A 13,324-nucleotide genomic window follows, 5' to 3' on the forward strand; every position below is an offset into this window, starting at 1 on the left:
CAGTGCAAATCATTACATATATCTTCTTCAGTTCTGATATCAACCCTTCTGTCCGATATTCAGTCATCAAAAACATGCAATGATTAAGATTTGAAACATTTTGGGGTTCAAATACATTTTTTATTTCACCTATAAACTGATTACATATGTAATGCAATAATAAACATATATTCTAATAATCCAATTTCTATTTAACACTTTCACTCATGTGTACGTCAGAAAATGGTAGGTGAAATGTGAAGTTGTGATTTTTTGTTTTTTGTTTTCTGTTTCTGCTGTTTCCGCTGCGTTCACATATCTCTGCACCAACATGACCCACATGGTTTAAATGTCCAGAGGTCCATCGCGGGATTCATTCATCTATTCTTGGTCTTTCTCTTCACCGTGCGTGATGATGTGGACCAAGTTATTGTAGTCCAGGTTCCCTGCGACATCTGGAGGGAACGCCGCAAACATCTGCTCCATCTGTGGGCATCAAGTCAAAATAACAGATTATATTTTTGACTGAATTACAAAAAAATAAAAAAAAATAAAAAACTCCGCTATCTACTGTAACATCGTCAGAACCTCTTCGGCGGAGAACCGGTCCGCCTGGGTCGTTAGCATATTCGTCACACTGTGAAAACAAGAAGTGATGATGAGCAGAACCGGCGACTCGCTTCATCCAACGTTTGAGCACCGCACTGTTACTCACAAGTCCGTCTTTAACGACCCTTTCCCCTCAGGGTCGAACACTTTGAAAGCATTGAGGATGGTCTCCTCTGGGTCGGCACCTGAAGGTGGAAGATTGACAGCTCTGAGTCGATGAGGAGTTAAATAAAGGTAACATTTTTTTTTTTTCTAATCTTTCTACAAGTGTCCAAATGCTCCTGGTATCCACACATGTGAGAAGGTGCCACGTAATTACGCCCTCGTTCACCTTTTAGTTTCTCTCCAAACATGGTGAGAAAGACGGTGAAATTAACCGGTCCCGGTGCCTCCTTCAGCATGTCATCAATCTCCTCCTGCTTGACGTTTAAACGGCCTGGAGAAAGATGGAAGATGAGGTGGAAGAGGGTTCAGGGCTGGAACTAATGATTATTTTAATTATTGATTCATCTCATGACTATTTCCTCCATTAATCGATTAATTGTTTGGTTGAAAAATGACCATCGTAACTGTCCCACTGCCGCAGTTGACTTCTTCGGGTTGTCTCGTTTGGTCTGAAACCCAAAGGTGCCGGTGAATGAGATGAGGAAAAGCAGCAAATTTGAGCAGTTAAAACCTGAGAGAGTTTGGCAATTTTTTTCTGCAAAAAAAAAAAAAAAATCCCTTCAGTAATAGAGGCTGTTCAGACCGGGCATCAGTATGTGTCCTGGGTGATCTGTCAAAGGTGGAAAAGATCCAAGTGTGCCAGTTCACATCTGACATTTCATGGGTCATGAGTGACCAACTGTGATCACATCTCACTTCCCTGCTCTTTCTGCAAATAAACCCTGTGTCTTAACCGAGTAAGTAAACACACCGTACAGAAACGTGTTGAAGCAACTGGCATTCAACACAATGAGACATCTTTGTTCACTGCAGCCTCATTTTAATGCGCCGTCAATTCGAAATTTGACGTTTGTAATTCACAACCTGAACCGTCCAGGCTCGATCGGTCAGTTTAGGCTTAGATTAGTTGATTAATTCCAGCGGGTTTCAGGGGGTCGGGCCCTGCGCTGCGGTAGATCAATGAACTGTGCGAGGGGATCGGGGCCTCTTCCACAGCTGTAAGTCAGATGTTTGTCAGAAAACTAAAGACGAGGTAAACTTAAAAAAAAAAAAAAAAAAAAAATAGAAAAATAAAACTAAACCCCAAGCGTCAGTGTGTTTTGTTTTTTTCTTCAGTAAACATCTGCCAGTTCAGTTTGCAGGTAAATCTCTACGACTTTCTGTACAGTTCAGCTGCGCTCGGCAGAAACATGCAGAATGTGTTTATTTCGACAAGAAATAAAAGAAGAGCAGGCAGAGATTTTTTTGGATGTAACAAGTGTTTGAGTGGAACGAAAAAAAACCCCAAAAAAACCCATCCAAAACAAAAGAACCTCCTTTAACGTGGCGGTAAAAGAACTGCATGTATTTTTACTGCTTTTTTTTTTTTTTTTTTTTTTTTTTTAAACTGTTGAGGTGGTGGTGGATCTTTCAATGTGAACACATTTGCGCTCACAACGCTAAAAGAAAGTTGTTGTTGTTTTTTGTCAATCGACCGGTTGCTTCTCTGACGTGATCACGTGAAACGGACTCGCATCCACGAACAGAAGGAGCCTACCTAAAGCTGCGAAGGTGTCTCTCAGGTCGTTCTTGTCAATGAAGCCGTCTCTGTTTTGGTCCATGATGGTGAAAGCCTGCGGAGAGATGAAACAGTGACACGTAATCAGTAATCAGACGCCGCAGAGTAAACGGCCCCAAAACTCAAAAACACTTGGCGGAGCACTGACTTCTTTGAACTCCTGGATCTGGGCCTGTTCAAACATGGAGAACACATTGGAGCCGGCTCCGTCCGCTCTCTTCTTTGCTTTCTTGGGCGCCTGCGGTGTGGGGAGGGTGGGGGGTGGAGGGAGGAGAGGGGGGGGGGGGGGTGGTACGATGACACTCTTAATTAGATCCAATACTAATGACGCGATCATCACCTGGCTCTGCTTCAGCTTCACTCGTTATCGGTTTTACTGTCACACACGCGCGCCCCTATGATAACGAGCCAATGATCAGCCAACTCAAGCTGTGTGCGTGTGCCTGTGTAAGTGTGTATGTAAAGGGGGGTTCGGAGGGTGGGGGGGGGGGCATTAGTTGCACAACAGGCGAGGTTTATACCGGGGCACGCATTTCATTAGCGAGGATTACAAACACTGTCAGTTTGTTATGGAAATATTTACTCAAGCCTCCAATTTTTGTAAGAATGCAGACTAAGCCCCCGGGAGGGTGTGGTCCTCCCTCTCCTGCGCTCCCACAGTCCTCTCCTCTGCCCCCCTCCCCCCCACACCTCCCGGATCACATGAGGGATTATTCTATAGGGCCCGGGTGATGACAGGATGGTACACTGAGCCCTGTTTGATCAGAAATCCCTCGGAGGGAGGGATTACGTTGAGCTATTTACACAACTGCCAAGGAACTGTTAAAAACAGTGGAAAAGGGGATGGCGGCGCGATGACATCATGTTGCTCGGATCCGCCGGCCTCTCGACAGCTGCTGTCTAACCCCTCGTTGTGGATTAGCTCTCAGAAGCACTTGTGTGTCTCGTTGGACGTGGACCTCTGGGGCCGAAAATTCATTTTTATCTTGGTTTTAAGAGGATTCGTGTAATCGTGGGGCGGAGGGAGGAACGAGGCAGGGTTTTAATTTCTTTCGATGCTGGTCGCGGTCGGACCGACACGAGCGTCAACGTTCGAAATAATACACCTCTTTCCAGCCCTCACCTGTTGCCTCTCCTCTCTCATTGTTTCAACCCCTCCTCAATGCTATTCTTGTCGTCCTCTCCTGGTTTCCATTGTCTCCTCTCCTTTCCTCCCTTGTCTCCTTTTTGTCCCTCTTTTTCTCGTCTCTCTCATTTCTTTTCACCTTTTCCTTTCACTCCTTATTTCCTCGACTCAAATTTCCTCTCCTCTCCTCTTCTCGTCTCCTCTCCTGTCCTCTATTCCTCCCTCGTCTCGTCCCCTTTCCTCCTCTCGCCTGCCTTTTCCTCATTTCCTATGTAAATGTGTGTGTGTGTGTGTGTGTGTGTGTGTGTGAAACAACTTCCCGCTGTGGTTTTTATTGTAAAAAAAAAAGAAAAATAGGACCATTAAGAGATTAGTTAAAGGTCAATGGTCGCCCCCCCCCTCCCCCGTCCCCTTCCCCTCTCCATCTCTTCTTCAAACCACAATTACTTTGTACTCGTTTACAACAACAAAAATTTAATCATTGTGAGTGGACAAATATAATCAATAACTCATCAATAAAACAACTGGAGCTCTGTCCTATTGATTATTCTTTTTAATTTGTATTCAGTAGCCATAAGCATATTGACATGGAGCGTATTGATTCGTTATCGCTGGCGTGAGTAGAGCGAGATGTATAATTCATCAAAACAAACCGTGACAGTATACAGTGCTGTGCAAATATAGAATAATACTATATAAACACATTAGCCATGCGGCAGAACCGCAGCGCCTCCTCGCAGACTGGAGTTTTTAAAACAAGATTAAGTGCAGTGACAATGAAATCTGTGTCCACTCACCATGTCTCAGTGGGAGCTGGATGAGGACCAAACCGTACCCTCGCCGCTTTATGATGGGGGGCCAGCGCACCAACCGAGGGGCTAGATATACCGACCCCTTCCCCCCCCCTTTTCCACCCCTAAATAATGCCGCATGCTTATGGGCTATAAATACCCAATGCCTTCTTTAGGCAGAGACCCCAGGTAAAGACGACCGTCCTCTCATCGCCACCGGCTACCATCGCCAGAGTTCATGAGATTTAGGGATAATAGCCAAACGCACATACCCCCGACCACAGAGGCCCCCCAGAATAACAACAGGACATAGCTCTGGCACAGGAAAGGCCGTTGTTTCGGGTGAGTGACAGTCGCACTTGATGGGATCCGTCACACAGCTGTCCCGTTAGTGCTCCGCAGGGACCCAGGCGGGGTTCGTGCTCCCGACGGGGGGCCGTTTCTCGGTAGCACAATAAACGGAACCGTTAGCCAAAGCTTCCTGAGCCCCAATAAGACCTGATCATAAACAGCATGCCTGCACAGTGGAAAACATTAGGAGGAGACAATGTGCGCATGATGTGTTTGAAGAACAATGGTGGTCAGTATTTCTCTTGTAACACTGTCGGACTGTTATTCAGTAATGCGGAGCAGCTCGGTTTAGGGCCCGCAGGCTGCGTTTGGACTTCATCGACTAAAAAACAAAACTTAAATTTGGTCCTAAATGAGTTTTATGGCTTTACAGCATAATGCTGTAAAGCCTCCCTATTAAATGACGCTGGCCTGCATCTCTTCTACGAAGGTGTTTGATATTCTCTCGCTCTCGCTGATGCTCATGTGATGTTCGAGTGTCCTTCGTCACTGACTTTGAGCTGCCAGTCAACGTGAGAGATCGAGACAGCGGCGCGCTGACCACAGAACATTTACACAAATTTGGCAAGACTGTTTTTTGACAATAGCTTTTACAAAATAATCAAATTACTCTCCCACAGATTAATGAGTACTATTGTGAAATGTTATTTAAGATTTATAATGAAGCTTTTTTGTAATATATATCACGTTTTAATTAAATGTAATTTTACACAACATGGACATTTATTTTTGACCCGCGACCCTCCATCCAGAATATTTGGCTCTTAATAGGCACGTTTTGGGCTCCTCTGCACTGAGGACACTGAACTAGTGTAGAAAGTTAACAATAGACTTGTTTGATTTGAAACATAACATGACGAATTGAATTAGGTGAAGGCAGTTTAAGAGGATTTCAAGTTGACAGTCAAAAATCAAAGATGATGCCGTATATGCGAATGTTCAAACGGGTACACAAAAGCAATAACTTTCATTATAATAAAATAACTCATCTTCAGTATTTCATACAGTTCAGACCGTAAGTGTTGGATCGCCAGCCTCCGTTGTTCGGCACATTCGAGATTAAATAAAATAGTAGATAGCACGTGAAAGTGTTCAGTGTTGATTTGATTAGGTTTACATTACATACTGAATTATTAGCACGTAGAAAGATGCCAAAAAGATATGGAGGCAGGATATTAACAACCTTTATTGTCAGAACTGACATTGGTGCACTGAAACTGAACTTTACTGAGAATGTAATATAATGTGTTATAAAATAACACACACAAATAGAACAATTTCTAATTTACTTCAGCATCTTTTTCTATATTATGTTCTGAAAGAAAAAAAAGAAGCAAAAAATTCACATCCAACATTACTTATTCATTCATATGTATTTATTCTGTCTATATTTTTTCCAGGGAGTCCCACTGAGATCATAAATCTCTTTTACAAAAATAGACCTGTCCGAGGCAGCCGCCATTATAAACTCACAACATCTACGCTCGTACGAAATGCTTGAGACCGATATTACAGATAAAATCCGCCAACCGATTAATCGGTCGGGCTGGAGTGTGCATCGATATAGACAGTGCCAAAGTTGGTAAGAGCTCAAAAGTAACTGGACACTAAATATTGTGGTTGTGGTTCTGCGTGTTTGTCCGAGAAGCTGAAAACACTGACGTTTATTGATGGTTTCACTGCCAACGGGAGCAACAGGATGAATGCAGAGTATTACGGGAACCTTCAGACAAAAATGCACCAGAACTCATTTTAGCACGTTACCAGAGCAATCAAAAGGGCTCTTTAAAGGGTGACGAGGTGGAATATCTTCAATCGCTTCATCTCGATGCGACTGAGCTGCATTTTCACTTAATACGTGTGAAACTAAAGAGAACACACACAGCGAGAGACAGTTTAAAACGTATTTATTTTTTTATTCAGACGTGCTTTTTCACTGGCTTATTTCTCATCTGGTGTCGTCGATTGGTTTGAAACTTTGGATACTTGCGTGAAAAGAGCCGCGTCTCGCACGCAGTTCTTACCACATCAACGTAAAGAGACTCGAATTACAGCTGAGATTCGGCACTTTAATGTTGCTTTAAACTCAACATGTCAAAAGCACAGTAGTTCCAACTTTTGAAATTAAATGTATTTGCATCTTCATCGATTTTCTAGAAACGGGACGAGAAATGATGACATAACATTTTTTTTCACAAGCCGTATCGGACATGAAATATTCTTCAAAGTACTTCAAATGCGTCTTTATGTTATGAATTCGTCATTTATCAACATAAAACATGGCCTGAATTCTTAATTGTTACTGTTATTTAAACGTTGGATGGTCTTCCAGTTATAGGATCCTTATTTTCCACCTAATGCCTATATCCTTTGCTGTGAGGAAAGTCTGCAGGTTTCCCTGCAGGAACGCAGACAAACGCGGCAGATTCATGAAGCTTGAAGCTCATATTTAGGAGATGCGGAGTTCATGTTTTTGTCACACTCTCATTTCTTTGACCTTTCATTTCCCCAGTTTGTCCAGTAGATAGTGCTGTCAACCCACCACATCCACCATCCAACCTGCCTCAGCCGGCTGATTACCAGCAGCACTGAATCAGCTCTGTTGTTTTCTACACCTTGAGTTAAATAGTTCGACATACGGTCCCAGAAATCATCTTCTGAGTGTACTGCTGCTCTTGAACTCATCTCACACCAAATGAGGTATTTAATTATGTTGATGTAATTTCTAGTCATAAAAATTGCAAGACATTATCACATTCCCTAATGAATAAATGATTAAACTTTTATCTGGTCCACTAATCACCTAACCATGTTAAATATTACTTTTAATACAGTCAAATTGCAGATGCATCGTGTTGGTTTGGCTACATGTTACGTGTTTATATTTGCAGGGTAGAAAACTTGAATTTGATGTTCTGCATCAAATTTGAGTTATTCACTCTGATGTTTTATGGCAGCGTGGACCCCTCTGGAGCAACACGGACCACAAGTTAGTCTGTTTACCCGATAAAAAATTAAGTTAAGTCAACGATAACTGGAATACATACAGTAAGTAACTATAGTTCCCAGATTTAGCCTTTATCAAGCACAGCAAAGGTTAAAATAGACACGCCGGCCCGCAACAGCAAAACGTGAGATAGCCACGCTTTGAGCTGTCTAGGCGTGAAAGTTACACGTTTTCCTGTAGTGGATGGAAATTAAACCTACTGCATGCGTAGAGATATGTGACTTCCAAAAAACTTCCTCTGTTGCCTCTGTTACGGGACCTCGGTCACATGATTCCGGGTCACATAACATTTTCACGCGTGTAAGTTTCACGCTTACGAAAAAACGTGTAACTGTCACGCCCGGACAGCCCAAAGCGTGGCTATCTCACGCTTTTGCCGTTGTGGACCGGCGTGTCTATTTCACGCTTTGCGCGCTAAGATGTGTCGTGTAAACCTGCTCAGGCAAAGCAGAGATCTTTCACATTTTGACAGGCATAACATTAAGTTATGTTTTAACTCGGATGTGTGGTTAAATAAAAGCTGAAATGCTCTACGAGATAATGATCGCTGGAGAAGAAACCACGATGAGTAAAACATTTACACAGTTAAGAAATGAGGGTTTATACTGCACATCTGATCATTCAGGAATTAATGTCCAATGGATGATTTACAACGTGGTGCTAAGAAAGCAAAAATATCCTCCAGGATAAGAGACTTATAATTCGAAACTTTCTAAAAACATGTATTTCTTTTCCAATGAACACTTGAAATGATGATTGCACTTCAATGAGAGGGCATTAGAAAAACCTAAGCAACACTTTGGTGGTTAATGTTTTCCTTCTTATCCAAGTAAATATGGGACAGTTTTTTTGTCGGAGCTTTTTACCCCCACCGAAGTCACCAAAGAAGCTGCTATCATTCATCAAAAAGAATGACATTTCATTAAATATACTGTCGGCGTTTTTTTCAAAGACACACGGTAATTTGAAATCCCTCATTCAGTGACCTCATCAAAACAATGATTTTACTGCTCTCAGATGGAAGAAAAAAAAGAAAAGAAAAAAAGCTCTCATTTTAAGTAACCACACGGTACTTTTTTAGATTAAGCTTCTTCTTCTTTTTTTTTTCAGAATACTGTATTAATTTGAATGGGGGTGCCGAGGTCAGTGGAAGAAGCCCGTGGTGCTTTGTTGATGGCGCCGGTGAATGTGAGGTCAAGATTATATTCAGAAGTACGGGACTGATTGAGGCCATGAGATTCAGCAATTTTTTTTTTTTTCCAAAAGGCTGAGTGTGGATTCAGGTGCGAGGGGAGTGGGAGGACAGAGGTGGGAGGGGGGGGGGGGGACCAACCAGACAAAGCATCAGCGTCTGGAGGTGGAGATTGTGGGTTTTTTAAAGTCCCACCTGGGTCCCTGCAGAGCTCGGGCGCTCTACATTCCTGTTCAGCCAGAACACAGTGTTCCTATCTGGCATCTGAAAGTGTCTGCGATTAACAAACGCTCTGCCCGATCTGCTGGCACGGGGAGTTTCTTTCGGTGTGAGCAGGTTGTGCTATTGGGCACGGAGACAAGGTTAAAGATTTAATTAAGAAAACAGTGTGTTCTGTATGTCCTTACTTTACTGGAGTGTCCTGGATGAGAGCTTCAGTCTGTCTCGCCCCTGCGTTGGAAGTGCATGTCTTGTTTTAAAACCAGATGTGTTGTATACTTAAAATGGTAATTAGAATAAAAGCTCAATTCTGGATGATGAATGTTTGGGGAAAAAAAAATAAAAATCAGGAAATCATTGAACATCACCAAACTGGGGGCTGATGCTATTTCTTAAATCCTAATTATTATACTCGCACCTTTAATGAGTTGTAAAAATTAAAAAAGCCCTCCTAGGTCTTCTATTACTCTAATATGAATCCTGGTTTTTTTTTTTTTCCTATCATCCTTATTTCATTTGAATCCGGCATTTTGAGCCTTACCCCGGAGCCACAAATAAAATGCAATAAGCAAAAAAAACTTTTAATAATCTGCCTTCACTTCCCCCCCTTAGGTGTTTGTCTGTGGCAGAGGAATATGTCATTGTCCCTTGAGGAGCTTTTGAATATGACTCATGAGAGTATTATTTTCATAAGGGATATCAGCGAGAAGCTTCTGAGGCAGGTGGCTGCAAACCGTTTTTTTTTTTTTGTTTTTTTTTCTTTGATGGATACCTTCACTAGGGTGATAATGGTATAATTAATGGAGGAAATCACACCATGCTCATCTGCACGTATAACCTGGTGGCGTCAGCAGGGGGAGCACCTGGCAACCACGTCGTAAGCAGCAGCACAGCAGCACACTGTATGTGCATGTGTGCTCTGACCAGAGGAGTGAGTTATTTTAAGTAGACAAAGAGCACCCTCATGCTTTATTAAGATACGCAAAGTTCATTTTTTCTGCTCAAAATGTGGCTTAAAAAAAAGAAAAAAGAAGCAGCCTAACAATGAATGCGTGCAGATTTACGCTTAATATGTATGCAAAATGAAAGGAAATAACCAATAAAGTCACGATGGCTTTGAGCCAAATGTATCCACAGAAAAAAAAAAAAAATCAAAATACAGTAAACAACCATAATCCCAACATATGACATGTTTAAAGGTTGTGAAATAGGGGCTTAAACCTTTGCTTTGCAGGTCGTAATTTGCAGCATCAGTAAATAGGTTTTGATATACATCTAAAAAAAACCCCACTTATTTCATATTTTTTGCAGGTAATTTGCAGTATTCGTGTAAAATGTCCTTTAAATCTCGGTTTAATTGGTCTAATTTGCTTAAAAAGAAAAGGGCACGTGGATCTGGTGACATCCTGATAATAGTTAGGACCACATGTATCGATAATGTATTCTAATTTTTTTTTTTTTGACTCTGCCTCTAATTATGCAGCCCCCGCGTGCTCCCGTAATAAACACGCAAAAAAAAAAAAAAAAAAAAAAAAGTAGGCTTGGCCAAATTCCCAGAACTCCACTAATCTACACATCATCTCCTTTCCTTTTCCAGACCGTATCGATCAACCTCGTGGCTTTACGTCAGTATTGATAACTTTGCCAAAAGCAACAAAAAAAACCCCCAAAAAACCCAAAAAAATCAAGTCCATTTAACGTTGAGGACGGAGGCACCGCGGAGCTCTTTTTACTTTTCAAAGACCTGATTTTTTTTCATTTTTTTTAATTTTATTTTATTTTCTTGCTTCAGTACTTCTTTTTTCTCTTACTTCTTCTAAACACACACACAAAAAAAAAACCATGTTGGCCGACTTGTCAAACATATCGGTGGACTCTACGTGTGTTCGTTACTTTTTGTAAAAAAAAAAAAAAAAAAAAAAAAAAAAAAAAAAAAAAAAGGAAAAAGCAGAAAAGTGGGCCCGGTGATCGTTGTTTAACGAGGGGGAATCCAGCCCACATATTTATTGCAGCCGCTGAAAAAAAATCTCCTCAATATCCCCCAAGATGGCCGCCGATGTAGGATCGATGTTTCAATATTGGAAGAAATTTGATCTACGGCGGCTCCAGGTTAGTGCTATTCTCACCTTTCTCGGCTTATTTTTTTCCAGCGGTACGTCTTCCTCGCGGCGCCCCCGCGTCCGTCGCCTCGTTTCGGGCGACCGTAACGCCGGCGGATCGCTGCAAATTTGATAGTTATTAGAAATTGATCCCCTCTCTTCTTTGCCTTTGTTCAGTTCAATCATTGATCAGCGGCGGAGCGACCGCGGAGCAGCGCAAGCCTCTCTGCGCGTTGGCCACACCGATCTGGGATCAGCACCGCGGACAGCACCGATGTTTACACGCGTTAGGCTCTTTTTTTTTTTTTTTTTTTTTTTTTTTTTTTCCTTCCTATAATAATCTTATTCCTCTCCATCCGTGCGCGTGCAGCACCGCCGCACTTACATGTACGGAAACTTTTAATGCGCCTCTCTTGAATCGCTGCTTCTCTTTTGGACGTTAACTTTTTTTTTTTTTTTTTTTTTTTTGCCTCTTTCTTTCTTTCTTTCTTTCTTTCTTTCTTTCCCACCCGGCTTAATGTTTTATGCGGTTTTATGTCGACGAATCGTTGCGTCGCTTGCTGCATCTTTCTGTCGCTTATTTTTTTATATATTTTTTTTTTTCCACACGTTTTTCGCAATTTGCATGTCGGGAAGTTGGAAAGTTTATTTTGTGGACGTCGGGCTCGTTTCGTGAGGAAATGAATGTGCAGACTTTAAGACGGCGTTAGTCGGTGATAGTTCTTTTTTTTTTTTTTTTTTTTACAATTTTTTTTTTTTTTAATTTATTTTTGCGGCTGAAGCTCCGGACTGTTATGTCGCAAATGTGTCTGATTGATAGCGTGGAGAAATGTGGCAGGTGAGCAGTTTGTTTGTATTGCAGCTGTAATAACGTGCACATACAGTAGTCCCAGTATTTAAAAAAAAAAAAAAAAGGAAATAACGTGGCAGCTTCCCTTGTAGCCTCTTTAGCTTCACAGCTCAAAGTTGCATTTATAAACCACAGCTTGTAGTCCTGGAAGCTAAAAAATAAAATAAAGCTAAACGCTGTTTGCGGTGTCCACTCCACCCCTCCAGCCTGCACCCTGCACGCCCCCCTCAACCCCCTCCTCTCCTTCCCCATCCTTCCCTTCTCCTGGAGCCGCATAGGGCTGCTTGCTCGGCCGGGGGTGGGCAGCCAGGCAGGCAGGCAGGCAGGGAGAGGTGGGGAGGGTTGGTGGTGGAGGTGGTGGTGGTGGTGGTGGGGGGGGGAGCTGTGTAATTGTATTCCCCGCTAATGTTTGTAAATCAGCCTCGGCCGGCGCAAGGGCACCGTCTCTGCCGTTTGACTGATGTTCTGTAACATGAGAGATGACAGGAGCGTGGCTGTCCGGCTGCCTCGGAAAAAAAAAAAAAAAAAAAAAAAAAAAGCCGCCCATAGCGAGGAGGAGCAGGAATCAGATGTTGGTGTTTGGTGGTTGGTGGTGTTTGGTGGATGCTGGCGGCTCTCTCTCCGTCGTCTTGTGCGGGTCGAGTTGTTATTCCAGCCGGCTGGACATCTCTCTTTCTCTCGCTCTCTCTCTCTCTCTCAGTCCAGGATCCAGCAGAAGGGGCGAGAGGAAAAAAGAAAAAAAAAAGAAAAGGGGGAAAGCTATTGTTGTTGTTGTTGTTGTTGCGGCTCCTTGCATGCAGCTCTCTTTGCTGGCTCAGATATATACATGCAAAAGGTTTTTAGTTTTTTTTTTTTTTTGCTGCTTCTATTTTCATTAAAATGTGCAAGCCTGCAAAGGAGCTAAATCTGAGCTGCCCCTTCAGGATGCCCAGGCCATTACCCAGTGTCATGAGCAGGGATGTGATGGTGTATACGTTAAAAAAAAAAGAAAGAAAGAAGAGGATGAAGCCATCCTCTTCTCAGTGATCATCACATTACAACAGAAAAATTCAGGATACCTGCAGAAAAGTGTGAACTCGTACTGCGAAGTACCTAAATCTACTTCTGCAGGATTATTGTCTGTTTACTGACAGGTATTCCAATGAGGAATAGCGTGACTGTATTTACTTGTACGTTATAGTCCAGGTGACGTTGTGGTTCATGCGAACGGGGGTCACTTTGCTGACATGCCCCGCCTGCAGAAATGCACACGCATCAGTCCGCAAAGTTAAACCTGCACAAGCTAAAATACACACGTATAACCTGTCTTGAATTTTAGCGTCTCCGACCGGGTGCGCTTCGACTTCCTGGAACGGTGTTATTATGTTGTCCCCCCCCC

At 42.6% G+C, this 13,324-nt stretch overlaps 2 protein-coding genes across 2 annotated transcripts in view; one reads left to right on the forward strand and one right to left on the reverse strand.

Moving 5' to 3' along the window:
- Positions 1-98: 98 nt before the first annotated feature.
- Positions 99-4,341, reverse strand: myl2b (myosin, light chain 2b, regulatory, cardiac, slow). The gene is made up of 7 exons (XM_069166050.1): positions 4,235-4,341; positions 2,460-2,549; positions 2,291-2,366; positions 920-1,024; positions 695-773; positions 568-616; positions 99-465 (listed from the first exon to the last, which is right to left on the reverse strand). The coding sequence occupies exons 1-7, from the start codon at positions 4,235-4,237 to the stop codon at positions 361-363; spliced, it is 507 nt and encodes a 168-aa protein (XP_069022151.1). The 5' UTR covers positions 4,238-4,341; the 3' UTR covers positions 99-360.
- A 6,173-nt stretch (positions 4,342-10,514) lies between these two features.
- cux2b (cut-like homeobox 2b) overlaps positions 10,515-13,324 on the forward strand; it is a 94,848-nt gene continuing 92,038 nt past the window's right edge. The window contains exon 1 of the mRNA XM_069166051.1: positions 10,515-11,106. Within this exon, the coding sequence (XP_069022152.1) occupies positions 11,044-11,106 (63 nt within the window). The 5' untranslated portion in view covers positions 10,515-11,043. The remainder of the gene's footprint in view (positions 11,107-13,324) is intronic.

This window comes from Embiotoca jacksoni, unplaced genomic scaffold (genome assembly GCF_022577435.1).
Source record: "Embiotoca jacksoni isolate LCO1_2020_lvr unplaced genomic scaffold, fEmbJac1.0.p SCAF_37, whole genome shotgun sequence".
Classification (NCBI taxonomy): Eukaryota; Metazoa; Chordata; class Actinopteri; family Embiotocidae; genus Embiotoca; species Embiotoca jacksoni.